This window comes from Mesoplodon densirostris, chromosome 4, assembly GCF_025265405.1.
Source record: "Mesoplodon densirostris isolate mMesDen1 chromosome 4, mMesDen1 primary haplotype, whole genome shotgun sequence".
NCBI lineage: Eukaryota > Metazoa > Chordata > Mammalia > Artiodactyla > Ziphiidae > Mesoplodon > Mesoplodon densirostris.
In genome coordinates, this window is record NC_082664.1 from 167,037,514 (window position 1) to 167,064,285 (window position 26,772).

General features: G+C 39.7%; 1 protein-coding gene across 14 annotated transcripts in view; it reads left to right on the top strand.

Annotated features, from left to right (window-relative positions):
* PARD3 (par-3 family cell polarity regulator) overlaps positions 1-26,772 on the top strand; it is a 634,482-nt gene that overhangs the window by 395,410 nt on the left and 212,300 nt on the right. For 4 of the 14 annotated variants that reach the window (XM_060097665.1, XM_060097667.1, XM_060097675.1 and 1 more), the window contains 3 exons: positions 4,580-4,731; positions 5,792-5,836; positions 12,543-12,770. In XM_060097665.1, coding sequence (XP_059953648.1) covers positions 4,580-4,731; positions 5,792-5,836; positions 12,543-12,770 — 425 coding nt within the window. The remainder of the gene's footprint in view (positions 1-4,579; positions 4,732-5,791; positions 5,837-12,542; positions 12,771-26,772) is intronic. The other 10 variants (XM_060097666.1, XM_060097668.1, XM_060097679.1 and 7 more) reach the window with 4 other exon arrangements.

Here is a 26,772-nt window from a genome sequence, read left to right on the forward strand (position 1 = left end):
GTCAAATGGTCTGTCACATAGCACAGTGAATCAGTGTCTTTTATAGCGGTGTTCTGATTTCATAATAATGATTTAATACTCGTAGTTGTCACTCCTCAGACAAAAGATGCCCTCCAACCTCATAAACCTGCCCAACTGTGTTAGCCTTTCCAGGGCTATTGTTAAGAGTTTAGCCAAACCAACAAGAAAACTACCACTAACCCCCCCAAACCCTACTCATTTAAGTTTCACAAGTGAAACTTTTATTTTAGATCTGTGTTAATTCGACAAATTGTTTTTCTATTCCATAAATAAATTCTAAGCAAATCCCTTCGGTGACTGAGAGTTTGTAACAATTAGATGACTTTGGCCAAATTAGTAGTTGTTACATTCTGGGAGTGGGAAGAGGCTTTTTCAGATTTTCTTTTTAGAGTGCTGTAACTCTACTAGTCTTTGTACTTACTTCTAACATTATGACTTCAGGGGCAGTCTAATGCTATTTTTTCTCCTGTATCTCTCAAAATAGAAGAAAGCATTTGATATTATTGAGCCAATGTGTGGCAAATAAATGTGGATGAGTGTCTTCATTTGCGTGCCTAGTAATTATACACATCAATAAGCGAAGGGAAAGTCCCTCCTAGGGATGACCTTGGAAGGCTGCAGTGATAATGAACGCAACCATGTGAAGCATTATACCAGAATCTTCTTATTGGCCTTTCTCTGGGGTCTTTTAAGAATCCATCAGCAAAATGATATTTCAGTGTTGTGGCATTGAGCCACACTCAAGCCCGCGTGATAACAGCTTATCTTTGAACGAGTTTTTTGGTTCATCGTAGAGGGGGAACTACCATACAAAGTAAAAACCCACTTGAATCAGATGCTGTAGCATTTACCGCTGCAGTTTATATCTCTTTCTGAAAGTGTAAAGCAATGACAGAGAAAGTAAGGATTAGATATTTGCAGTATTCATCGAAGGGACAAAAACCTTTTGAGTCTCCACCGTGATGAGGAATTTTGAAGGCAGCCGTAGGAATAGATGTTTGGGGCCTTAAGAAATGCTGTATTGGTGAAAGTCAATAAACAACAAGCAAGCCTGGAGTGTGGCATTAATTTCCCTAAGGGGATTCATAAAACAGTGAGGACTTGTATGATTTTGCTGTGGGGAATGTGCAGGGGCTGGAAAAGAATATGAATGAAGGGTTATCCAAACAAGAATGGCAGCTGTTCTGAATCACAGCAGAAAATGTAAGCTTTTCCAGCCTGACAATATCTCCCTAATCCTTGATGAAAATGTTATGAAAACAAAAGGGCAATAAGGCAGGATTAATAACTGGAATTTTAATAACTTTTGGGGGGTGGGGTCAGGGTATGGCTGCATTCTTTAAAGAATCAGCTGTCAGTCCTGCAGACTAACTTGCTAAGTATGCCAGCGTATTGTTTCTTGTGTCTGAAATTCGTTTAATGGGTATATTGATAGGGAAGAATTAATTATGTTATGGTTTAAGAATATTTAGTTATTTTAAGATGCTTATTCACTCAAAAACTCATTTGCCGTTTTCAGTTGTGTACGTGTACAGTTCGCTGCACGATTGTGGAAGGCTGAATATGTCAAATGGCTAAACTTTGCATTTCTTAACTGATAGAATATACTTGTTTTCAATCCATGAATTGACTTAGGGAACATAACAACGTTTTGAAGGTGAAGAAGGTAAAACAGCAAATTCTAATCTTAGTGACAACATAATTCCAGAGGATATAAAATTAGTTTAAAAAATAGGCCAAGATGTGGCTTTCAGGAACAAAAATTTGTACTTCTTTGAAAAACCTTTAACCAATAATTTTTATTAAAAATGTGTTGCAGATTCACTCTGTTCACACATTTGATGCCTACTTTGGAATTCAGGTTTTAGTGTAATTCACACGATACGGAAAAGGGTTGATGAGCATGTGCAGGATGGGCGGAGAGATCAACTTTCAGTATCTAAAAGAGTTACCCTTGGACTTCCCCGGCGGTCCCGTGGTTAAGACTCCGAGCTTCCACTGCAGGGGACATAGGTTCGATCCCTGATCGGGGAACTAAGATCCCGTATACCGCATGGCGCAGCCAAAATAAACAAACAAACAAAAAGAATTACTCAGTTCAAATATAATATTTAGTGTTTATTGTTGCAAAATTGGGTCATAGTTCTCACCATATAGGTTTTAATTTTTCACTTCTAGGACTGTGTTTTCGAATTGGGGTGGATGTGCCCTGGAAATTATAAGCATAGTAGTATGTGGATGCTACTATATAAGCATAATATACACACACATATATATTTAAGAAATATGTAAAAGCAGTCTATACTTATATACATAATATATGCTGGAGCTATGCACACATATGTATATACATCCATACATAGGGTCTAAGCAGAGTCATATGAGAAGGGGCACCTAAGGCTTCAAGGTGAACATGACCCTGCTTCTTCCTGGAACGTCAAATTTATTCCGGGCTTTACAGATGAAATATGATATATTAAAAATGAAAAGATTTAGTGTAGGATGCAAACAAAATAACATTGATTAGGATATAATGTAGTGTTTTACATAAAAAAATCGTTTTTGCTTTGGGCTGAGCTCCCAGTCCCTGGGCCAGAACAAGGGTTAGCAAGCTAGGTGCCCAGGGGAGCAAACGCAAGGAGCTTCTCACTCTCAGGTGTGGCCTCTGAACTCACAGGACCCTGAGATCAGAGCTCCCTTGAATTCTGAGTCCCAGACACCTACGTTGCCTCCTCCCCGGGCCCTGCTCTGTGATTGGTGGAAAAGATGGAGAAGGATCGTTCATTTCCTTTTTGAGGTTTTGGTTGGTGGTTGGTTTTTAAGTACCCTGTTTCCGTTATCATAATTTTCATGACTTTGAAAATTTGAGATAGCAAGTCTTTGTTGGCTAATAATAATTTATTTTGCATGGTGGTTTGCAGTTTACTGAGGGCTTTCCCCTTGTGTCCTTGAATTCTCTCAGTGGCCCGGCCAGTGGTTGGGGCCACTCTTTTCTTCATGGAGCCAATGAAGACACAGGGGCTCAAAGCCTTCAGGCCACATCACCTGATGGCGAAGCACTGCCTGGATGTCTTCCTTGTCGCAGTTTTTGGTTTAGCCTTTCCCTAATGCCATCTGTCATTTCACGCACAGTGAATGTCAGCTAAATTTCTGATGTATATCCAAACCAGATCATTCCCCTTTTATCAATATGCATGGTCATTCCCATAGGACCAATACAGGGTTAGAGAAGCTGGTTTCCAGCAGAAGCATAAGGAGGGCTTGTATAGTGGAAGCTGACGTAGTGGAGAGGCCGCCACATTCTAGTGTGTCCAGTGAGCTGTGGAGGGATGTTCTCCTACCTGGCCACATAGGCAAGGTGGCTCCACACTGATATAGGAGAGCTCTCTGTTTACTCACTGTGCTCAGCATAGAGAAAAACCACTTCATTGTGGGGCTGGGCTCACAACACCTGGTGGTGCTTCTGAAAGTGTTAGTGGGATTTTACAAATAGGACCGATTCCCCTGCCACTTCCATTGTGAAAACACTTGATACTGTATCCTGTTACCACTGATCTGCCCTGTGCTTCATCATCTCTGCTGGAGCCACTGTGTTGGTGTCACACAAATCAAATGCCATCCAGACTTAGTCATGCTTTTCCTGACTCCCTGGAATACCAGTCAGTCTCCCATCCATGCATCACAGAGTCTTCTGTGTGCTTCTGGTTTGGTATTTTTCTTAGGGAATAGAGATCTTTTCTTATTTATTACTTTGACTTTGGTACCCGGCACCACACTTTCATCAGAATAGGTTCTAATCGTGATTTGTTGAGTTGATTTCTTCTCAGTTGATTAAGTATTGAAGAGAAGCTACATCCTCATAAAACGACATGCCATAAAGGTGTGGTTTTTTTTTTCTGAAACACAAGATAAAGGATATATAAGATGACCAGAACATATACTTTTTTAAAAAATATTTATTTTACTGAAGTATAGTTGATTTACAATGTTGTGTTAATTTCTGCTGTACAGCAAAGTGATTCAGTTATACATATATACATTCTTTTTCATATTCGTTTCCATTATGGTTTATCACAGGGTATTGAATAGAGTTCCCTGTGCAATACAGTAGGACCTTGTTGTTTATCCATTTTGTATATAATAGTTTGCATCTGCTAATCCCAAACTCCCAATCCATCCCTCCCCCATTCCCCTCCCCCTTGTCAACCACAAGTCTGCAGAACATACTCTTTTCAAAACTTCTATTCAGTTGCAATTCATATAGTCACTAATTTGCTGCCAGTATTTGTATTAATATATGAAAGTTTTCCTCAAAGATTCAATCTTTCTCACATGGAGAAGGAATTGCTCTAAATGTAAATTAATGTCATATTTTCCCATCACCTCCTACACAACCACAGTTTTTTTGATGGACTATATTTGTGCTACTTAGCTTAAATATTTCTGAGGAATATCCATTTACACACATTCATACACACAGGTGTAGATGAACTTTCCTGAACGTCATGTCTCTTATTTTCAGTAAATGTTTTTATGTTTCTCTTTCTCTTCACACCAGCTCTTTGAGTCCAGACGTCGATCCAGTTCTTGCTTTTCAACGAGAGGGATTTGGACGTCAGAGTATGTCAGAAAAACGCACAAAGCAATTTTCAGATGCCAGTCAATTGGATTTCGTTAAAACGCGAAAATCAAAAAGCATGGATTTAGGTAGTGAGTACAATCTCCATGAATCTTTATCTAAATACGGTTTAGATGCTTTCAGATGAAAATTGATGGTCCCAAACACATGTCTGTTTACTGTGAGCAATAGAGAAAATAAATGCGAAATGAGGCAATTTGGCAAAATTAGTTTTTCTCCAAGTTTGAGATAACCATACTTCTAAGTGGCATGTTTACATCATGTGCAATATGTTAATATATATGTTTTCTGATGAGAAAAGAAACAAACACATGTGCATATCATGCTCTACTCATGTATCTTTATTTGAAAAAAATGAAATGTTTTAACACTTTGGCTGCTTAAAACCAATTTCATTGGAATATGATTTGGTTGGTTGTAGGGATGCTTGAACCAGAAGAAGCAGTTTTGGAGAGAAACCATTATCTCAATCCATGTCTAGAGTTTGGTTACTTCATGATATTTTCCTTCCATTGCTGTCCTTTGAGGTTTATTTGATAGAAACTCTTATGTGTTGATAATTAAGGCCTTTAACTGGAGTCATAATTTGAGAGCATATTTATTGTAGGAAGTATTTGGAAGCAAATGAGAGGAGGAAAATAATCCCAGTTGTTCAATCAAACACCAATCACGTAGTGTCTCTTTTTAAATCCAAATCCACCAAAAACCAAAACAAACAAACAAATTAATTAATTAATTATATCCATACACCAATTGAATGATTAGAAAAAAACCTTTGTTAATCAACTATAACGTATTTATGCTGTTCTCTGGTGGCTGTTTGTACTTCGAGACTAAAAGCATTCATTTATCCCATGCATAAAAGAAAAATCGGGCTATTCCTTGCCTAGCTAATTATGATATGCTAACATATCAATAACACACATGTCTGTGAAATGAGATGACTGGCATTGCATGGAGACACTGCTTTTCCCCCCTTTTTTGATTATGAATGTTTGCTTGATATTTCATATATTTTGCATGAAATATTACCTAAGAATTATCACCTAACTGAAAAGATCTGGGAATGGTTGAAGCATGTTGGGCTGTGGGACTAACTGGGCTAACCATTATACATTTACCTTTTAACAGTAGCTGACGAGACTAAACTCAATACAGTGGATGACCAGAAAGCAGGTAAGAATGGACACTTAGACTGTTGCCATAGAAACTGTGGTCCAAGGAGCTTATCATAATTACAGAGCTGCCAATCACATAGCACGTAAACATAAATATTCCAGGCTGGCACGGATGTTTTCATAGTAGGAAATCAAATGGTACAAGAAAAGGAAAATTTTCTGTGAGAAGAAATTTAGCACTGTAGTACATACTAAATGGAAATATAATTTAGTGCTTCAGAGACACTAAAACAACCTAGATCTTCTTAATTATATTTGTGTAGGAATGTTTTGTCACAATTTATTAAAAAAGTCAAAATCCTGAAAATGTGATCTCTTAGGGTGGATTCTTTGTTTCGAAGTCATCTGTCTGATGCTTAGGTTAATATCCAAAAAATGATTCTCAAAGTGGTGATTTTTCATTTGACGGATAATGGCATAAATATAAATATTTTCACTGAAGGACAGTGTCTATTATTGCTTTCATTAGTCACTCAGAAAAGCTTAGATCTTTTTCTGATGCAGGCATTAGTTTGTAGTTACCTAACATTGAATTAGACTATATATTGCATCCTTATCTTTGTGAACCTGCTTGAAGGTTTTGTTTTTGTTTTTGTTTTTTGTTTTAATGTATTTATTTTTTGGCTGCGTTGGGTTTTCATTGCTGCGTGCGGGCTTTCTCTAGTTGCGGCGAGTGGGGGATACTCTTCGTTGCTGTGCGCGGGCTTCTCATTGTGGTGGCTTCTCTCGTTGAGCAGCACAGGCTCTAGGCACGTGGGCTTCAGTAGTTGTGGCTCGCGGGCTCTAGAGTGCAGGCTTCAGTAGTCGTGGCTCGCAGGCTCAGTCGTTGTGGCTCATGGGCTCCAGAGTTCAGGCTCAGTAGTTGTGGCACATGGGCTTAGTTGCTCCGCGGCATGTAGGATCTTCCTGGACCAGGGCTTGAACCCGTGTCCCCTGTATTGGCAGGCGGATTCTTAACCACTGCGCCACCAGGGAAGCCCTTGTTTTTGTTTTTGTTTTTAACTATTTAGGGCTTGCTTCTAAGATGCTGCCTAAATCATTCTGTAGAAACAATGGATTATTTTGAACTGGGTTTTACATGATAGTAGATTTTATATGTTATTTTATGACAATAATCAGAGGAAAGTCTTTATGTGTAATTAAAGTCATGTGCTTTGTACAATTGAGCGTTTTGATTTATTATTATAAGTTTGGAATAGAGTTTTAATTATTCTAGCTCCAGTATGATGTAGTTACACCACTTAGCACTAATTAGCTTCAATTCACCTTTTTAACCTGCAGTAGTAATTAGTTTTAGGCTCCTTGAAAAATGTGTATCCCACATACATATGTAAAGATAATTGTGGACATGGTTGGAGTTTTCACATTCTGTAAAGATAGATTATAAAAACTACATCCAATAAATCATTGGACTAACTGTAGTGCAGGGCAATTAACAATAGCCTCAGCCCTTATTAAGTAGTTATTTCTTTTATCAAACATAACATTCATTGGAATTTTGAAGCAGGGCTAAAGAAAAACATTATTTGATAGTTTACATATGTAAATTAGTAATTCATTTTTGGAGTTAATGGTATTCAGTACTTTTCAAGAAGTAACCCCTGTTCAAGTTAATGTTTATAAAAAACAAATTGAGCTGCTCAGATTAAAGAACATGACTTTATATAATATGCCAATTAGGCAAAGTAAGGAAAATAGTTAATTTAACCAACTCACTAACAGGAAAAGAACAATTTATTATGATGAAAAAATAATAATATCCAGATTTCAACTGAAAACATTAAGTAACTTTCATGGTGAGAAGGCAGATTTTTATCATCTAATTGAATCATCTGCTTTCATAGTGCCTTAGAATGTTAGTTAGATCCTAGATAAAAAGCATTTATAAAATACTAAGTGCGATCTATCCTACTGAATTAAATTGGAAAAACTTGGGACAAAAAATTATTACATAGACATCAAAGTACTTTCTGTTCTATTGCTTTTAAATCTACAATGAATAAAATATCTACACTGAATCCTTCCCATCCTCCAGTATTAGACAGTGGACAGATTTTCAGTTATTTTTCTTTCTTCACTTCACTTGAATTGCTAAGATTATCATGATTTTACAGTTTAGTCCAAAGGTTTTTGGTAGAGTCAGAGTGGCATTTTATTGTAGATCATCTGTCTAGCTGTAAGCCTTTCATAATGAAAATTGAATTCCATTTCCCTTTGCCCTTGCAAAAGACATCCTCTCCTTTTTTTTGGTGAGAGAGGTATTAGTAGGTAAGAGTAGAAAAATAGACCTAAGGAAAATAGTATGATTATGATTTTCCCCTTTATTCCTGGATTTAGGAATCTTCTATGATATTTGGGGGGTAAATTTACTTTCTGCAAGAAAAGAGGGAACAGGAATAAGAGAATTGTGTTTCCAATAGTTTAATCCTTGAGTATAAAAAATAAGCAAAGTATCCTAATGACCTAAACGATTTATATAAGGAGCTTCAAAATACTATTTTTATTTTTATTTTATTTATTTATTTTTTATTAGTTTCTGCTTTATAAGGAAGTGAATCAGTCATACATATACATCTGTTCCCACATCCCTTCCCTCTTGCGTCTCCCTCCCTCCCACCCTCCCTATCCCACCCCTCCAGGTGGTCACAAAGCACCGAGCTGATCTCCCTGTGCTATGTGGCTGCTTCCCACTATCTATCTACATTACATTTGGTAGTGTATATATGTCCATGCCTCTCTCTCGCTTTGTCACAGCTTACCCTTCCCCCTCCCCATATCCTCAAGTCCATTCTCTGGTAGGTCTGTGTCTTTATTCCTGTTTTACCCCTAGGTTCTTCATGACATGTTTTTTTTCTTAAATTCCATATATATGTGTTAGCATACGGTATTTGTCTTTCTCTTTCTGACTTACTTCACTCTGAATGACAGACTCTAGGTCTATCCACCTCATTACAAATAGCTCAATTTCGTTTCTTTTTATGGCTGAGTAATATTCCATTGTATATATGTGCCACATCTTCTTTATCCATTCATCCAATGATGGACACTTAGGTTGTTTCCATCTCTAGGTTATTACTTTAAATTTAAAATAATTTAAAAATTATTATTTTACATTTAAAATAATTTAAAAATTATTTAAAATTTAGAGACATTGATTTTTTTGTGTGTAAATAGAACTACTCTCTTGCCCCTACTTTATATAGTGAGAGATATTTTCAGTTTTTATTCCTGCTAAATAGTAAGTTTATGATGTTAGGAATCTCAGTGATCCTCATTTAGGAATCTTATTAATTTATTACTTAACAAAATCTCTGTTAAAATTTCTTTGACAAACATACCACTTGCATGAATGAAATCCAGTTATAGGTCAAGAGTCAGCAAGCTCTTTCTGTAAAGAGCCAGGGAGTAAATATGGTAGATCTTGTAGACCAAACAGTCTCTGGAGCAATTACTTAATTCTGATGTAGTGTGAAGGGAAGCCATGAGGATATGCAAATGAATGGACATGGCTGTGTTCCAGTCAGATTTTCCAGATTTGGCCCATAGTTTGCTGATCCCTGTTATAGATGCACAAATTATAGATGTTATGAAAATTTTCAACCATATATAAAGACAGTAGTTTATTAACCTACCATATACCCAATACCCACCATATATAATTATCAACATTTTGCCAAAATGTTATACTACAGTGTTAAGAATTTAGAGAAAAGAGTAGATAGGTAAGCTCCCAATTATGCTTACAAAATATCTATTGCTTATTTAGTTACAATTCTATCATTTTTTTAATCCCTGATTCGCTTGTGTTTTGTTTCTTAATAAAGACATATATACATTTATCTATACATGTATCAATATTTATATACATGTAATATATATACATTTATTTGAATAAATACTCATGCCATATCTGAAATTATTAGAGCTTTTAGTGCTCTGAGTATCTTAAGTCAAATCTCAGCTAACTTTTCATACATAAATTATGTTTGTTTTTTGTTTTTTGTTTTTTGGCTGCGTTGGACCTTCGTTGCTGCATGTGGGCTTTCTCTAGTTGCGGCGAGTGGGGGCTGCTCTTCGTTGCGGTGTGCAGGCTTCTCATTGCAGTGGCTTCTCTTGTTGTGGAGCACGGGCTCTAGGCACTCGGGCTTCAGTAATTGTGGCACGTGGGCTCAGCAGCTGTGGCTTGCGGGCTCTGGAGCACAGGCTCAAGAGCTGTGACACATGGGCTTAGTTACTCTGTGGCATGTGGGATCTTCCCAAACCAGGGATCGAACCCGTGTCCCCTGCATTGGCAGGCGGATTCTTAACCACTGAGCCACCAGGGAAGCCCATAAATTATGTTATTATGTTTTTATGATAATCTTTACTGGAAGCATCAAGTCTTCATTGGAGGTATATACATAGATACATATAGATGCATACATGCATACATACATATATACATAAACATGTCCTTTATGAAGCCAAGAAAGTACTGAATATTTGCCTTATAAATGTTTATAGGACCTAAATGAAACTAGTAAGTTATGAAAATTGATAGGCATGATTTATTCAGAAAAAGATCTTCCTAGTGCTAATTCTAGAAAATGTGAATGTAAATGTCCCTACCCAGGAATCATCTTTTCCCATTCTCTTTGATTTCTTACTTTTTCTTTCATTCTTCTGAAAAAAATTCATTTTATTTCCTGTCACATGACTTTTATGGGTATTTAAAACATGAACTTGTCAAAAATTATAGGGCTATCAAGAGAAAAAGTAAGATTGATCATCCTAGAAAGAAATATTTCTTGTGAATTTTTGTCATAAAATAAATAATCAAATATACACAAACCTGCATGGAAAAAGTTAAATAAATCATATTTTTCTCCCAAGCACAATGATTTATAGAATATTTTTTCTTCTTTAGAGTCATCTGTCTGCCTTTCTGCCTATGTTACATTTTAACATACTTATTCTAACTTAAAACTGCTACCCCATTGTGAAAATTATGTGAAAGGTGTCATGTAAATGAATCTTAAAAAGATAATTCTTGTTTTGACTCTCCCAATTTAATTTTTATTCTGTTTTATACTCTGAGCAATGGAAAGCCCATGTCAGAACTATTTGTCTTCTAAATGATAACATATCAAGGCTGCTCCTTAATTATTGATCCACATATGGGCTGATGGCCCCACGTGGAGAGAAACTATCCAGCCTCTCCTACCCTCCCTTTTTTTTTTTGCACCTGTCTTTTTTTTTTTTGAAGTATGTGGGCCTCTCACTGTTGTGGCCTCTCCCGTTGCGGAGCACAGGCTCCGGACGCGCAGCCTCAGCGGCCATGGCTCACGGGCCCAGCCGCTCCGCAGCGTGTGGGATCCTCCCGGACCGGGGCCCGAACCTGTGTCCCCTGCATCGACAGGCAGACTCTCAACCACTGCACCACCAGGGAAGCCCTGCACCTGTCTTTTTAACAGTATAAGTGAAGAACTAGTTCTATAACCTGGATTGCCCAGCTGGTGGTTGCTGGCGTTTCAACCATCTAGACGCTAAATTCATCTACCTCTGAGTGCCAGGTCAGGCAGTGATGGATGAGGTTGTCTTACCTGGTTAAAAAAATCTGTTTTGATTGCCTTCTAAAGCTCGGTTACCATCTCGGAACTTCCTGCCCTAGATCCTCAGGTCACAGAGCCACTTTTTTTTTTTTTAATATTTATTTATTTATTTGGCTGCACCGGGTCTTCGTTGCGGCACAAGGGTCTTCGTTGTGGCGTGCAGGATCTTTTTTTAGTTGCAGCATGTGGGATCTTAGTTCCCCGCCCAGGGATTGAACCCAGGCCCCCTGCATTGGGAGCGCAGAGTCTTAACCCCTGGATGACCAGGGAAGTCCCCAGAGTCACATTTTTAATCCTCTGAATTCTCCCCTGCCGTCCTACTGAAATTTTCTTGGTAATCGTGATGTCTTGTTCCTTCTGTTCATCACCTGTTTCTCTTTGCAGGCCTGGAGATCTAAGTACTCACATCCAGCTCTTGAGTCCTTTCTCCCTTACTCCTCTCTCTCTCTCTCTCTCTCTCTCTCTCTCTCCCCCTTATATAGTTTGTTTCTATTCACATCTTGTGTTGCTTTTCCAAGAGAACTACCATTTTCCAGAATTAGGTTTCTACCTGGTGCCAGGGTGCCGTTTGTATTGGTGACACGTCGTCTCTTGTGCTTTTCTTACTTGCTGAGTTGTCCGAGCCTGCACCATGATGAGGAAAAGGCTTGATGAAACTCATTGAGGTGAAAGTTTCACTTCCACTGTAAATAACTTTAAACTGCCAAACAATGATTTCAGCTACATTTTGAAGCTTACTCTTGGTTGCTTCCCTTAGCCTTCTCATCATTCTGCTTTTTAAATGAGCTCCTGGGTTATTCAGCCTCTTTTATATTGTTGACATAACTTGGAGCAAATGATTTGACAAAGATTTCATCTTTAAGCTAAAAATGGAAACTAATAACTCAGAGTGTTTCCTAATGAGAATAGAGAAAATAGACCTACTTTAATATACATTTGGGAAAAGTTAAAATTAGTTACTGTTACTTTACTTTTTATATCTTGCCACCCACATTCCAGTTGACGTTGAGCAAATAATTTATGTGCCTGATATTTTCCACAATTTGTAGATATTCAGACATGTAATTTTCTCCACTCATTCTAACTAAGATTTTGTTTTTGAAAACCTCCAAGGTTCTCCCAGCAGAGATGTGGGGCCTTCCTTGGGTCTGAAGAAGTCAAGCTCTTTAGAGAGTCTGCAGACAGCAGTCGCTGAGGTGACTTTGAATGGGGACATTCCTTTTCATCGCCCGCGGCCGCGGATAATCCGAGGAAGGGGATGCAATGAAAGCTTCAGAGCTGCCATTGACAAGTCCTATGATAAACCTGTGGCAGATGACGACGATGAAGGCATGGAGACATGTAAGTTTACAATGTCTGAAAGAGTAGCCATGCCAGGCATCTCTATAGAGCAGCAGTTCTTAAAGTGTGCTCCAGGGAACCCTAGGAGTTCCCAGCATCCCTTCAAAGGGATCTAGGAGATCTAAATTATTTTCATAAGAAGAAGAAGATGGGGCTTCCCTGGTGGCGCAGTGGTTGAGAGTCCGCCTGCCAATGCAGGGGACGCGAGTTCGTGCTCCGGTCTGGGAAGATCCCACATGCCGCGGAGCAGCTGGGCCCATGAGCCATCGCCGCTGAGGCTGCGTGTCCGGAGCCTGTGCAGCGGGAGAGGCCACAACAGTGAGAGGCCTGCGTACCGCAAAAAAAAAAAAAAAAAGAAGAAGAAGATGTTATTTACCTTTTTTACTCTTATTCTCTCACAGGTGTACAGTTGGGTTTTCTAGAGGCAACATGTCATGTGATATTGCAATAGACTGAATGCAGAGAAGATAGAAGAATCTTTTCAGCTAGATATTAAAGAGATTTGCCATTGTTCTCAATAATTGTTTTTGGAAAATACAGTGGTTTTTTTTGTAAAAACCATAATTTCTGTTTACATGAAAGCTATTATTTTTTATAAAGTAATTTGTATTTTTAAACTTTCTCAGTTTTAGTTTAGTAAATATTGATAGACATAATCCACATAAAATTTTGAGTCCTTAATAAATTTTAGGAGTATAAAGGTATCCTGAGACCAAAATATTTGAAAACCACTGCTGTATAGTATGTCTTTAATATATCTCAAGTGAGTACATGTAATCATCTGTGATTTTGATAACATATTTTTGTTTTGTTTTTATAAATTACTCTTGCTTTCCTTGAACTGAGCTAGCAAGACATATTTGTGTATGTGTATTTCCAAATTGCCAAATATTTTAAGTCAAGATTATTGAACGTCAAAGGTTACCATGAATGAGCAATGTGTTTTCCATAGTATATTGAGAAAAAAGTAACATGTATAAATACGTACAAACATATGCTTCAGGGAGTTGTCACTGTAGTTAAATATTTATGGTATAAAAATAGCCATTCAATTTAAACATAAGGAAGAAACTCAGTAGCGTATTTACTTAGAAGAGAAAGGACTAGAGTTCTAATAGAAAAAATTGTTGATTAATTTATACTATTCATATCTACTAAATCACATTTTAGTTTTCTAACTTCAAAGTGACTCTACCCATCTAACCATTGTAAGAAAAGCTAGAGGGGGGAAAAAGGAGAAGAAAAGCTGGAGACACCACTGCCCAAGGTTAAAGCAGAGATCATTTAGGTGGATTGTAAACAATTACAATTTAACTTTTGGGTGAACCACTTTGATCACACGTACCTAAGGAAGACTGTGCTGGGGAAGGAGAGTTTTAAATGAAAATCACGTTCTGAGGAGATTTAAAGCAAAATTATATAATCTTTGCATATCAGATATAATGTGTTTCGGAAGATGAATATTTCTGCCATAATGTAACACACAAAGCAAAGCTTAGGAGAGGATCACTGCTTTCTCCCCCCAGATTTCTTAGTCTAAATCTGGACAGTTGTTCACTCCATGCAGCCAGTGATTTCAAATATATGCAGCTCATTGTTCCCAGATGAAGAACATATTTCCTATTTTTGCTGCCAATCCTGGTCTCCAAGATCCTGAGTCATATGAGCTTTCAACCCTCTTGGGTTTTTCCTGGCGTATCAGTGGTTCCTTGCCAGCCTTACCAGTATACTTGTGCTGCCTTTCTAGGGTGGGGACCCTGTATCACTTAGAGATCTTGCCTCTGTCCTGGGTGCATATTTAATAAGAGATACAGTGCTTTGGCACCTCCATATTTGTTTTTGTAAGCACAATTTATGCTTCTGAGCTTTTTTCTTGTTCTGGTTAAAATGTTATTTAAATTCCCTCATAAATGCAATTTTCTCACATATATCACTTATTTCAAATGTGCAACAGGGGACGGACTAGCTATCGGTACCAGGCATGTTCTTAATTCTGTAGCCTCCAGAGCTTCCCACTGGTGTGAACATCTAAATTTGTCCCTCTATACACTTAGTTTCCTTTTTTAATCGGAAAGAACAGATTTAAGTATTTTATATGAAAACTTTTGTATTCAACTATCATCAAGACAAAACCAAGTAAATAAACTACGATTTGTGCAGGGCAGGGAAAGTTCTGGACGAGAGCTGAGGGAGACACTGTGACAACGTGCACCTGCGACCACAAAGTGCTGGGTTTTCCCAAAGTCCTGACTCTATGATGTATTTTTCCAGACCAGTCTGGTGAACTTTGGATATGGCCAGAGAAAGGCAACTCTTCTACATTTCAAATGTTTGCGGTGTGGGTTGTCAAAACTGTGTGAGTAGGGTGATGTGAGCCTGGGGTCCAGATGACTTACATCCCATCCACATTTTTCTCACCCATTTGGGATTTGGGTCAAGTTGCTTAACATCCTTGAGCTTTAATTCCCTCACTTGTAAAACTGAAGCTTTGGACGCCCAGGTCATTAATGCTCAGATTGTGTGTGGCGGCGGCCAGTGAAGAGGGGAGCCTCGGTGGTCTCAGGGAGTCGGGCAGCACATGGGCGCCTGAGTGGATGGGCTCTGTCAAAGTCACCAGCCCCCCCGCACCCCGCTGTTGCCTCAACAGTCATGTGTTATTTATTGATTTACTTATATTTTTGGGGGGGGGGGTTGCTGCACGGCTCATGGGATCTTACCCAGGGATCAAACCCAAGCCCCCTGCAGTGAAAGCGCCAAGTCCTAACCACTGGACCACCAGGGAATTCCCAGTCCTGGGTTTTTAAAATCACTTTTCATACATTGTGGTTCTTTGTCAATTTTCAGTCTAAGAAAGAGGAAGGTTGCAGTTTTCCAGAAAAAGTTTGAAAAGCTCCGGTGTAGATGGTTCCATTCCTGAGGTTCTTTCCAGTTTTAACTTTGCATGACTCTGTTTCCCCCTTCACTTACTGACCTCAGGCCTGCCTGCCTGCTCTCATTGTCTGTAAAGTCCACAAAGAAAGACGCCACCGTGTCTTATTCCTGCGTAACCAGGCTCAGAGCTCGGCAAAGCATTGGAGTCGGTGACTGCTTGTCACATCAGTAAATGGACTCCTGCTTAACTAGCCCCACTGTTTGTGAGAGACACACACCCAGACACAGCGAGCGCCGGGCTGTAGCACTCGGGGCAGCAGTCACATTTCACTCCTCCTGCTTGTGTCCCACACGCTGGGCCTGCATGTCTGAGACCTCCAGCGCCTCAGCAAACTGTTTGTTTTTCTTAAAAAAAAAAAAAAAATCTCTCAAGGCTGGTGTTACTGCTGGTGGTCATGAGACTGTCACCTTTACGTATGACTAGGTACAGGTGTGAGAAGGAAGCCCGCTTGGCTAGCTCCTCCTCTAGTTCCCTAAACACCGTCCTTTTCCGAGTCAGGCTGTGGATTCTCATGGCGTGATCCACACACTCTCTTCCACTGTCTGCATTTGTGTTTCTGCTTATGCTCCTGGTCCTCTGCTTGTGCTCCTCCCTCGGGCATCCGTGCCTGTGCATCCCTCACCTGTGCAGCCTCGCCTGGCATCCTTGCCGTATGGGAGCTGTCCCCGGCCACATGTCTAGGCCCTGCCGTCCTCGTGCTCTGTGGGACACTCCGTACAAGAAAGGGCCTTGTACGAGGGCCTTTCTTGTACGGAGGTGGGACTCAGGGGACCCAGTTATGGCTGCCGTTAAATTAAAGACGCCAAGTCACTGTTGAGCGGTGCTCTGTAAGAGGACCCTGTCTGGGCAGACAGTCTTTGTTAGATGGCTGTCCTGTGAGGATGCCGTCCGTGCACCCTAGAAACATGGGGGCGGCATTACCTGTACCACCCAGCTGCCTGTTTCTGTCCCGTGCAGCCCTTTCCCACTTAACAGGAAAGTCGCTTAGGCGGAGGCCTGGTTGATTGCTCTTGTCAGTCGGGTCGAGGTCCTCCCCGGTGACTCTCTTTCATGGCTCAGAACAGGCTTGCCTCTTCTCAGCAGCATCGAAATTGTGGCATGCACACAACAATGGGGGCCAAGAGACTGGGGCGGGATCCATGTGGTATCTGGTATCTGTCATCTTCTGTAACACTTACGTGCTTCCTGTGGAGATGGCAGAAGCCAGCGTTTTTGTCTCTCATTTAATCCATCTGGCCTCTCCATGTTGTGTGTGTCTGTCTGGATCAAGATGGAGCTTTGTATTCTGGGACCCATTATCTCCAAGGTCCTACCTGTGTTTGACAGGTCAGGGCATCTACAATCTGCTCCCTCTTCTATGCAAATCACACTCGCCGCCTGGCTCCCAGCAAGCAGCTCCTACATCCCCCATAATAAATCTGTTTCTGTGAAACCAAGAACATGGATGCTATATAACATTGCTTTGTTTTATTTTTGAAAATATAGAGTCCCATTTTTTTTCTCTATTACAAGTTGCCAAATTGTCAGCCTTACTATCAATTCAGTAACAGCTTTTTGTCCGGGTCAAGGAGGTGAAACACAACAAAACCAAAGACTATCCTATTAATTGTACTTCTCAATTTTAAGATCTATCCAGTTTACAATTTTAATGTGAGAACTGTATGCCTTGAAAACGTAGAGACAGATTGCTTTGGAGTAGCTTGCCTACTTTCTTATAGTACTCTTAACAGATCAGAAAAAAAGCACTGCTCTAAAATATACATAACTTAGGTTAGCAATATGAGATTTGAAGAAACTGAATATGTTAGTAAATCAGCTAATCTGAAAGCTTCCAGGAGAATTTTTATTTTATTAGCTTCAAATAGCATACTGTATGAATATCTCAGATTTTCTACTCTCAGCATCCTCCACATTTCTAACCACCTTTTGTCATTACATTTTGAGCAAAAAAAATGCAAGCTAGGTTGTTATCTTAAGAAACCCACTAGATTACTGTTAATCTGTAGTGGAAGAATTCAGTATAGGGGTTTCAAAGTCAAAGTACTTTGTAAAAGATTTCCCATTTGATTAATCTGTCTATCTTAATGGATAATTGGGTGTTGATCTATAAAAAATATTTGTTCTGAAGGGCTGGGAATAAGAATAACCTGTCTTATCCTCTTATGCCAATTTGTATACTTAAGTATCACTTGCAGTTTAAGAAAAGGAGCTTTGATTAATTTTAGGAAATTTCTGAATGCAATAGAGGTGTAAGCATGTGAAATAGTCGAAGCTATCTATTCCTTACATTTCTTTTTCTAGGTGGAAAGTAAGTTAAGCTAAAAGTATGATGAAAAGTCACATCTGAAGTGTTTGAATTATAGAATCCTCATTTTAAGCTTTTTTTTTTTTCTCTTCTGTACGCGGGCCTCTCACCATTGTGGCCTCTCCCGTTGCGGAGCACAGGCTCCAGACGCGCAGGCTCAGTGGCCATGGCTCACGGGCCCAGCCGCTCTGCGTCATGTGGGATCTTCCCGGACCGGGGCACGAAACCGTGTCCCCTGCATCGGCAGGTGGACTCTCAACCACTGCGCCACCAGGGGAGCCCCTAAGCATTTTTTTGATAAGGAAAAAGTATGTAAATAGATGACCAAGATTGTACTTAGGAACAAAATCATAGAATGCATGCCTTCTGATTTGCAGTCCTGTGAGTTTTCTAGAATATTCAACAAACTTCTGAGTGGGATAAGCCATTACACTGAAACTACTATAGAGTATGAATGAGTTGTAGTACCTAAAATCTGATATCTAAGCTCTAAGTTCCTGAGGGGCTGTGGGTGGTTCAACCCAGTGGATAAACTGACACTTGAGAAGCAGTCTGGTTAATAGTTAAGGGCCATTGTAGTGCACAGGTTACCATGGCACCAAACCGTAGGGGACCCACTCAGCCCATGTGGAAGTTGAGTGGGGTGGGAGATAGTAAGGAGAAGGCTTCCCAGAAGAGGTATTGTTTTAGATGAGTAATACTGCTTGAGTGGTCTTCAGTGGGTGCGTAGGAAATATGGGGAGCCGGGACCACCTCTGGACTTCCGTCATCCTGTTAAGGTTCATGTATGCACTGCGGGTGAGGGCATGGTGAGGAGTGAGGTTTAAGACGTAGTCAGAGAACAGATCACGGACAGCCTCGTTTACGTTATTTTTGTCCATACTAAGGACCTTAAAGAGCATTTGAAGAATTTCAAGTAAAGGAATATGCTTGTTAGGGTTGTACGGGATGGCTTATTGGGAATGGGATGGTAAGTCGCAGCATTGGTGGCAAGACTGGTTCTATGATCATAATGCAAGACTCCAGGTGAGTAATGATGCTTGGCAAAGCCAGAGGAAAGGGAGAGACTGTGTTTACATGCTTAGCATCTCACATGTAAAGATGGATGATGATGATGTGATTTTTCTCATTAGTACCTCCAGGCTCAGAAACTTAGAATCATCATCTCACTGTGTAGTCACTCCATTACCGAATTTTCTTATTTTTTCCCCCATGAAATCTCCTCATTTCTCTCCTTCTGCCCAATCTAGCCCCAATCCTCATTTTTTAATATCTGAAGTGACTATTAGGATCTCCTAACTGGTCCGACTGTCTCTAGATTGGCTGAGTAAGCTCTGGGATCACGCTGTCCTCACAGTCCTTCAAGCTCCTGTGTGCGTTCTCACCCAGACTATGTGCTGTCTGTGAGGCTTATCTTCTCACTGCCCTGACTGTCCCCTACCCTCTTGTGTACATTGGACTGTCATCTTCCTTCTTCAAGACACTTTTTCCCAAGCAATCTAGTTTTCCTCTGACTTTCTAAAGCCCCAACTGGGGATGGACGCTCCCCGATGTATGGTGGTTCCGCTTAGGATTTTTGGATTTTACGATGGTTTGAAAGTGATGTGCATTCAGTGGAAACCGTACATCTAACTTTGAACTTGGATCTTTTCCCGGGCAGGTGATATGCAGATCCTCTGTGGAGATGCTGGGTAATGGCAGCAGCTGCAGCTCCCAGTCAGCCACGTGATCACAAGGGGAAACAACCGATAGGCTGACAACTGTTCTGGTTTCCACTTTCAGTACTGTATTCACTAAATTACATGAGACATTCAACACTTTATTATAACCTAGGCTCTGTGTTAGATGACTGAGCCCAACTTAGGCTAATGTCAGTGTTCTGAGCACATTTAAGGTAGGCGAAGCTAAGCTATGATGTTCAGTAGGTTAGGTGTATTCTTTTTTTTTTTTTTTTTTTTTTGCGGTACGCGGGCCTCTCACTGTTGTGGCCTCTCCCGCTGTGGAGCACAGGCTCCGGACGCGCAGGCTCAGTGGCCGTGGCTCACGGGCCCAGCCACTCCGCAGCATGTGGGATCTTCCCGGACTGGGGCACGAACCCGTGTCCCCTGCATCGGCAGGCGGACTCTCAACCACTGCACCACCAGGGAAGCCCATGTTCAGTGTATTTTTGACTTACGGTATTTTCAGTTTATGTTGGGTTTAACAGGCCGTAACCCCATTGTAACTCAAGAAAAATCTGTGTATAGATGTATCTGAGACTTTTTAATATAAAATATTTTTTTAACATTAAGAAATTTTGAGTCTCTCCCAGTTTGGATTGTAGGGCCTGGCAGTTAAGAACACTGGCTTTTAGGGGACAGTTGCTTTGATTTCTCAGTAAATAGCAAAACAGAGCACTGCTCTCCATTCAGTGTTTCATCACATTTGCACATTTTTATGTTGTTATTTATTTTTGTTTTTGTTTTTTCACTTAAAAGAATCAGAGCAGTGGCCTGGACACTCTTTCCTTGACACCGTAATTTTTTGATATATTGTTAAAATATACATTTGACACCAATTCAGTCCTTGATAAAAATAAAATTCTTAGTGGCAGTTCCAACAGCAGGGTTACGAGTGCTACCATTTTCATTGTGTAGCCAGTCCATTGCATCTATTGAAAGGAAAGCATTCAGCTTCTTTATACATTGTCCCCTGTGCACAGGAAACAGTGTCTATTGTGGACCATCATTTGTATGTGAAAATCAATTATACACTGAAAGCAAATTTGCAAGCGTTCAGAAAATGGAGGCTGTGATCCTCATTGTATTTGTTCTGCAGCGTTCTCCTGGGCAGGGGGGGATAGTGGAGGTAGCATTCTACCAGGATCTTCAGGAACATTCTACCTGTTTGTTTGGCAGTATGCGTTAAAGAAAACTTTAGACTGTGAAGGAGAAGTAAAGAGTGGTTTTTGATAATAAGTCTTAAACTCTTCGGCAGTGTGGTTTTATTGTTTTTGTCTCTCTACTCCTTACCCCAATGTAAACTAAGAGGTTGGCTTTTTTTTTTTAATGAAATAAATCTAATTTTAGAAGAGTGGGTTTTAGGAATCATCTATCTGAACATTCCTCCAGTTGCTGAAAACCCTTCTCTAAGCCTGCTGATAAACGTCACCCACTTCCTTCATGGCTTTTTCTCCTTTCACTGTCATGTTCTCTGTTCTTCATAATATCAGTTGTTACTCCCACCCCCACATTTCGTATAAAAGCTTCTTAATTCTTCTTGCCAGCTTTGTGTGTGTATGTGTTTTTTTTAAACGTTCTGAAAAAGCTAAGTTTTTCCATTGCCAAAAGCTCATCATTCTAATGTTAAAAGTCAGGGTCCAGAAAAGCAGATCCTATTATTCAATACCATCTGTGTCACTAGCTGTTCATTTCTTACATCTTTTCTTCCTTTTCCAAAGTCAAATATTCAACTAAAATAAGAAACAAAAATAATATGTGTATACATATATAAAAATATATCTGTATATATATATATTTATTTATAATAAAATGTTCTCAAATCCTATGCAGGATTGGCAGTGCCTGGGGGTTCAGTCCTCATTTATTTTTATTACATTGTATTTTACCTAACATTCGTCAATAGAAATTGGTAGTGGTCAGTGGATTTGCTAAGTCTAGTGAAATTTTCCAGTTACTAATGTCTCATTTTAACTCACTCATTTTAAATTTTAAGAAGATAGATTCTGAAGACTGCATAATCCTGTGTCCAATTATTACGTTTAATCCTTTGTCTTCCAAAGTAAATTGGAAATTACTCAAGAATATGTGCTTCTATTATTAGATATTCCTAATTCCTAGAGTAGTTCTTTCTAAACAGGGAACAGTAAAGGATGGTTTTCATATGATGGGCTATTTGTTCAGTCCACTCAGCAAATATTTAATAACACTTCTTTGAGCTATGCCCTCGGAGAAGAGTACTTGCTTACTGGCAAATAAGAAGTAATGCTGTCATTTTCATTTTGTATTTCTCTGTTTTGTATTTCTCCGGATGTTTGTACCAATTCAGTTAACACTAGTAACAAGTCTGAACAAAATAATTCTAGTAACATTGTCAAAGCTGCCTAGAGTGACATTAACTGCTCAATCTTACACTTGTGATACATAGTACTGTGGTTATTCCACAGCTGCTCTAAAGTTTGATTTATATAACGTACCTAGTAGGATGCTTTCCGCTGCATTTAGTAGAAAACCCAGCTCAGACCAGCTCAAACCATGAGGAAATACATTGTCCTACATAACTGGTTCTAGAGTTGGGTAGCTTCCAGGGTTATTGATTCCACAGCCTAACGGTGTTATCAAAGCCCCGCCATCCTTCTGACCCTCTGCCACACTGTCCACAAGTCAGCTTCTCCAGAGGTAACTGCAGGGCTCAGAGGCCTCGTGCTTTCCTGATCACATCCAACTGAAGGGAGTGAGCCATCTCCTCACGCATGGAATATGTCCATTCGGGGTGATGGGGCCATTCTTGGACTAATAACATTGGACTAATAAATCAACAGGGGCAGGGGCCCATAGGTTGGTATAAATTTAGTAATGAATTCACCCCTTGAAGCTGGGTTGCGTTCCTGAGCACAATCAGAGTTCATTAGGAAGAAGAAATGGAGAAATGGATTTGGGATAAGCAAGCAATGGAGATCATTACGGTCCCAACAGTAGTATTGCTTCTCAATGGAAGAAAAAGACCATGTGGCTTAGAGTCAACTGTTGACAATGAAATGTGTGTGATGACCAGATCAAAGTGTTTATTTATGGCAGAAGCTACAGGACTTTGAGGTTCAATTGACGCCTAAGGTCATGTTCTCCATAATCATTACCATGTATGTGCTCAGTCTTTTCCAAACTTCTTGGTGACCCAGTCCTAACGTGATATCTTGCAGAGCTGAGTAGCTGAATTTGTCGCATGGACTAGAATTTTAATTGAGCTGTATTTGCATCTGTTGAAAACATGGTAATTAGGTATGTCTTAATTATAGAATGTGCTGCCTGAAAGAAAAATAAGCAGCTTCACATTATACCTTCTTTAAAAAGAGAAACTTGAAAGTATCTGTTTTTATAGGTAATCACATGGGAAAGTAGCTGATAGTGCAATGCACAGAGCAGAAATGTTAGTCAAAAATAGAAATTTCCATTTGTTTGGAAGGAGGTAATCATCTTTCTTTGTGCAGACTATCTGCAGAAGGAAAGCAAACAATCTGCAAAGAGCAAAATTAAAGAGAAAAAACGTAAAATTTATATAGCATTTAAAATAGTCAATTACCTAAATGTAGGTTTATGATTAGTCCGTGCATTGTAATTTATTGTATGAACGCAATAGATCAAGCCATTTACGGGTGATATATTACCAGTACTTTTCTTACTTGAAAAATTGTTTATCTGAATATCTTTTGTAGTTTAAGAGAATAAAAATATTTTATGTACCTTATTATAAAGCTAGTATTAAATGTACAAAGACTGGTTTTAAAACTGAAAACAAAATCTGACTACCACTGACCTTGAATACATACATTTTTTAAAAAAAATTAAGCACGTGTAACCAATTTACTAAGTTTTTAAAACCACAGTAATTCTGCATAGGGATGGGGTAAAGTGAGATTCTTATTTTTCTCTATCAAATAATTTTAGCGTTTGAAGCATACACAATGTAATACTCTAAAAGAACATCTTATGTTTATGCATATGAAGGCACATATTGCTAAATATTTTTAATTAGTTGGCATTCAAAGGGATTAGTTACATCAGTACACCCCCAGAAGAGTTTCTGTGATAGTGTATTACCTAAATCAGAATGTTCAGAATAAGCATAAAGAAATCTCAAATGTGCAAGTGTGATTGTAAAACAGTCCACTTGCTCGGGGCAGGAAACTGAGCGAGGAGTTTTGATTTTATAAAATGAGGTTACAAAACCTGAAGTTAATAAATGACTTAATACTAATTTTCTCTGTTTCACCCAGTTTAGAAAGTAAGTTGTATTACATACACCAGGAAATTATTGTGAATATGAAAGGAACTGGCAACAAATGTGACTTCAGCATATAGTTCGTTGTGAAGGCTCTGCCTTTATTCTGTGACGGAGCCAAGAGCAGACATATGTCCCATGTGCTTCTCCCAAAACTATTAGGCAGAAAACTAGCAGAATCGCTACTGATCTTTCCATTCATGATTTATGATAATGGTCCCTGTGGAAGACGAAGTCTTTTACATGTATTGAGCTCATTTTATTTTGTTTATAGTCTCAGACATTGTAGGGGGCCAGGCAAGCCACCGGATAATACATAGAGCACAAACAATAATAGCATAAAACTCTACCAGAAACTGATAAGAGCTTAACCAAGCACAGTGGCCTTCCTGGGGTTGCTGTCACCGGGGTGTGGCATGTGCTGTCAGGCCTCATTGGAGGAGTGTAGACATTGTTCTGAAGCTAGAGGATGGTGATGTACAGAGGTTGGATGAAAGTCTGTCTGGTTGGGATAAAGTCACGAGTCAGGCTCACCAGTAGTCTTCCAGTTAAACAGTCGTTTACGGGCAGCCGCTGTCTGCTCAACAGTCCTCATTTTAGAAGTTAGGGAATGGGAAACGGACCTGTGATCGTATCATATGAGAAGTGCAATAATAAAAGTTTGTACAAAGCACTATGGATGGATAGGTAAAAGGAGTTTTGTCTGCGAGACTTGTAGAATAATCACCAGCATCCATTTGTCTAACTTGAGTGTACCAACAGACACACCTAGGTTTTGTAGTTCCCGGGAACTTTTGAGAACTGTTTTATCCTGATTTGGTCCATTACCTCAAAGTTGAGGCCACACCCATTTCCCATAATGTGGAAGCCATGGTTTACCATCAGTTAGAGCACAGCCAAGTTCAAGGGTGTTTTCAGACAAGATGCTCCAACCCTGCATAAGCTATATTTACATTTTCTTGGGGAACTCCCCTTGAAAAGGCTACACAGCAAGCCCCCCGGGTCAGGAGTCTTTCCCTGCTCTCTGTGCACCACCCAAAAATGACAGCCTTAACTCAGCATTTATTTGTAAGGCTATGGATTTTCACTAGCAATGCCCATCTGAAAGCTGTAACTGGCTTTCTCTAACAAACCCGCACAATTCCTTTTCCATATGAACTGACAGAGAGGGAAAGAAGCAACTTTTTAAAAAGCTGCCTTGTCTCTTGCAAGAGGAGAGTGGCTTCCAGTTAGATACCCCAGTACAGAGGGAGGCCAGCCTTTCTGCTCATTCTGTGGCTGGGAGCCGGTCCTCGAGTCCCTGTGCACATTTGATCGAGCTTCTGGAATGATTTCCTCAGTAGCAGCTACAAGTCACGGCGCTGAATGACTACAGGATTGACAGTGGGTTTCCTGAGATGCAGTGCTGGCTGCTGGAATGATCTCCTGGGCAGACCGTGGAGTGACTGGATGATAGATGACCAACATCCATGCTGTTTGAAGCGTGGAATTGAGCAATCACAGAGTTGATCAAAGAAATGCATGAAGGTCTGGCTGAGGTACAATTGTACCAGAATAAAGTAGTAGAGCGAGCCCTGTACTGGCGATGTGCTGGCCCCAAATCTCTCTGTTTCCTCAGCAAGAAATGGAAGAAGTTGGTCTAAATGACCTCCAAAGTACCTTCCGGATTTAGACACAGTGGTATTTTTACTCTTTGGCTGTACCCGGGTCATGACCTGCGGGGATGGGAAATATGTTGGTTTGTATTTTTAATCAAATGTGAAAACAAAAGAATTCTACACTTTTTCTGTTATTACGTTAAATAATTGGCACTTTGTAAAAAACTGAATTACTTGGTTATGGTTGTGCCATCATTTGATAGCATCTTCTATGATCTGTGAGGGTTTAATAGCAGAACAAAGATACTAAGATTGTTTTTTTAATTTAATTTTTATTTTACATTAGAGTATAGTTGATGTACAATGTTGTGTTAGTTTCAGGTGTATGGCAAGTTGATTCAGTTATACATATACATATATCCATTCTTTTTTAGATTCTTTTCCCGTATAGGCTATTACAGAGTATTGAGCAGAGTTCCATGTTCCCTGTTGATTATCTGTTTTATTTTTATTTTATAAATTTATTTATTTATTTATTTTTGGCTGCGTTGGGTCTTTGCTGCTGCACGTGGGCTTTCTGTAGTCGCGGTGAGCGGGGGCTACTCTTCGTTGCGGTGCGCGGGCTTCTCATTGCACTGGCTTCTCTTGTTGTGGAGCACGGGCTCTAGGCACACGGGCTTCAGTAGTTGTGGCACGTGGGCTCAGCAGTTGTGGCTTGTGGGCTCTAGAGCTCAGGCTCAGTAGTTGTGGTGCATGGGCTTCGTTGCTCCACGCATGTGGGATCTTCCTGGGCCAGGGCTCGAACCTGTGTCCCCTGCATTGGCAGGCAAATCCTTAACCACTGTGCCACCAGGGAAGCCCTGATTATATGTTTTATATATAGTAGTGTGTGTATGTTAATCCCAAATGCCTGATTTACCCCTCCCCCTGCCTTTCCCCCTTGGTAACCATAAGTTTGTTTTCCAAGTCTGTAAGTCTGTTTCTGTTTTGTAAATAAATTGATACTAGTATTGTTTTAACTGGTCTTATTATACTCTTGATTTTGTGTGTTGCTAACTCAAGTGCTGGTGGAGAGGCAAGACTGTATTTCATTTGAAGATATATTCATTTGATCTAGAGGTCCGTTCTTTGTGAAAGATTTCTAACTGTCTTATATATTTCTCTGTTAGA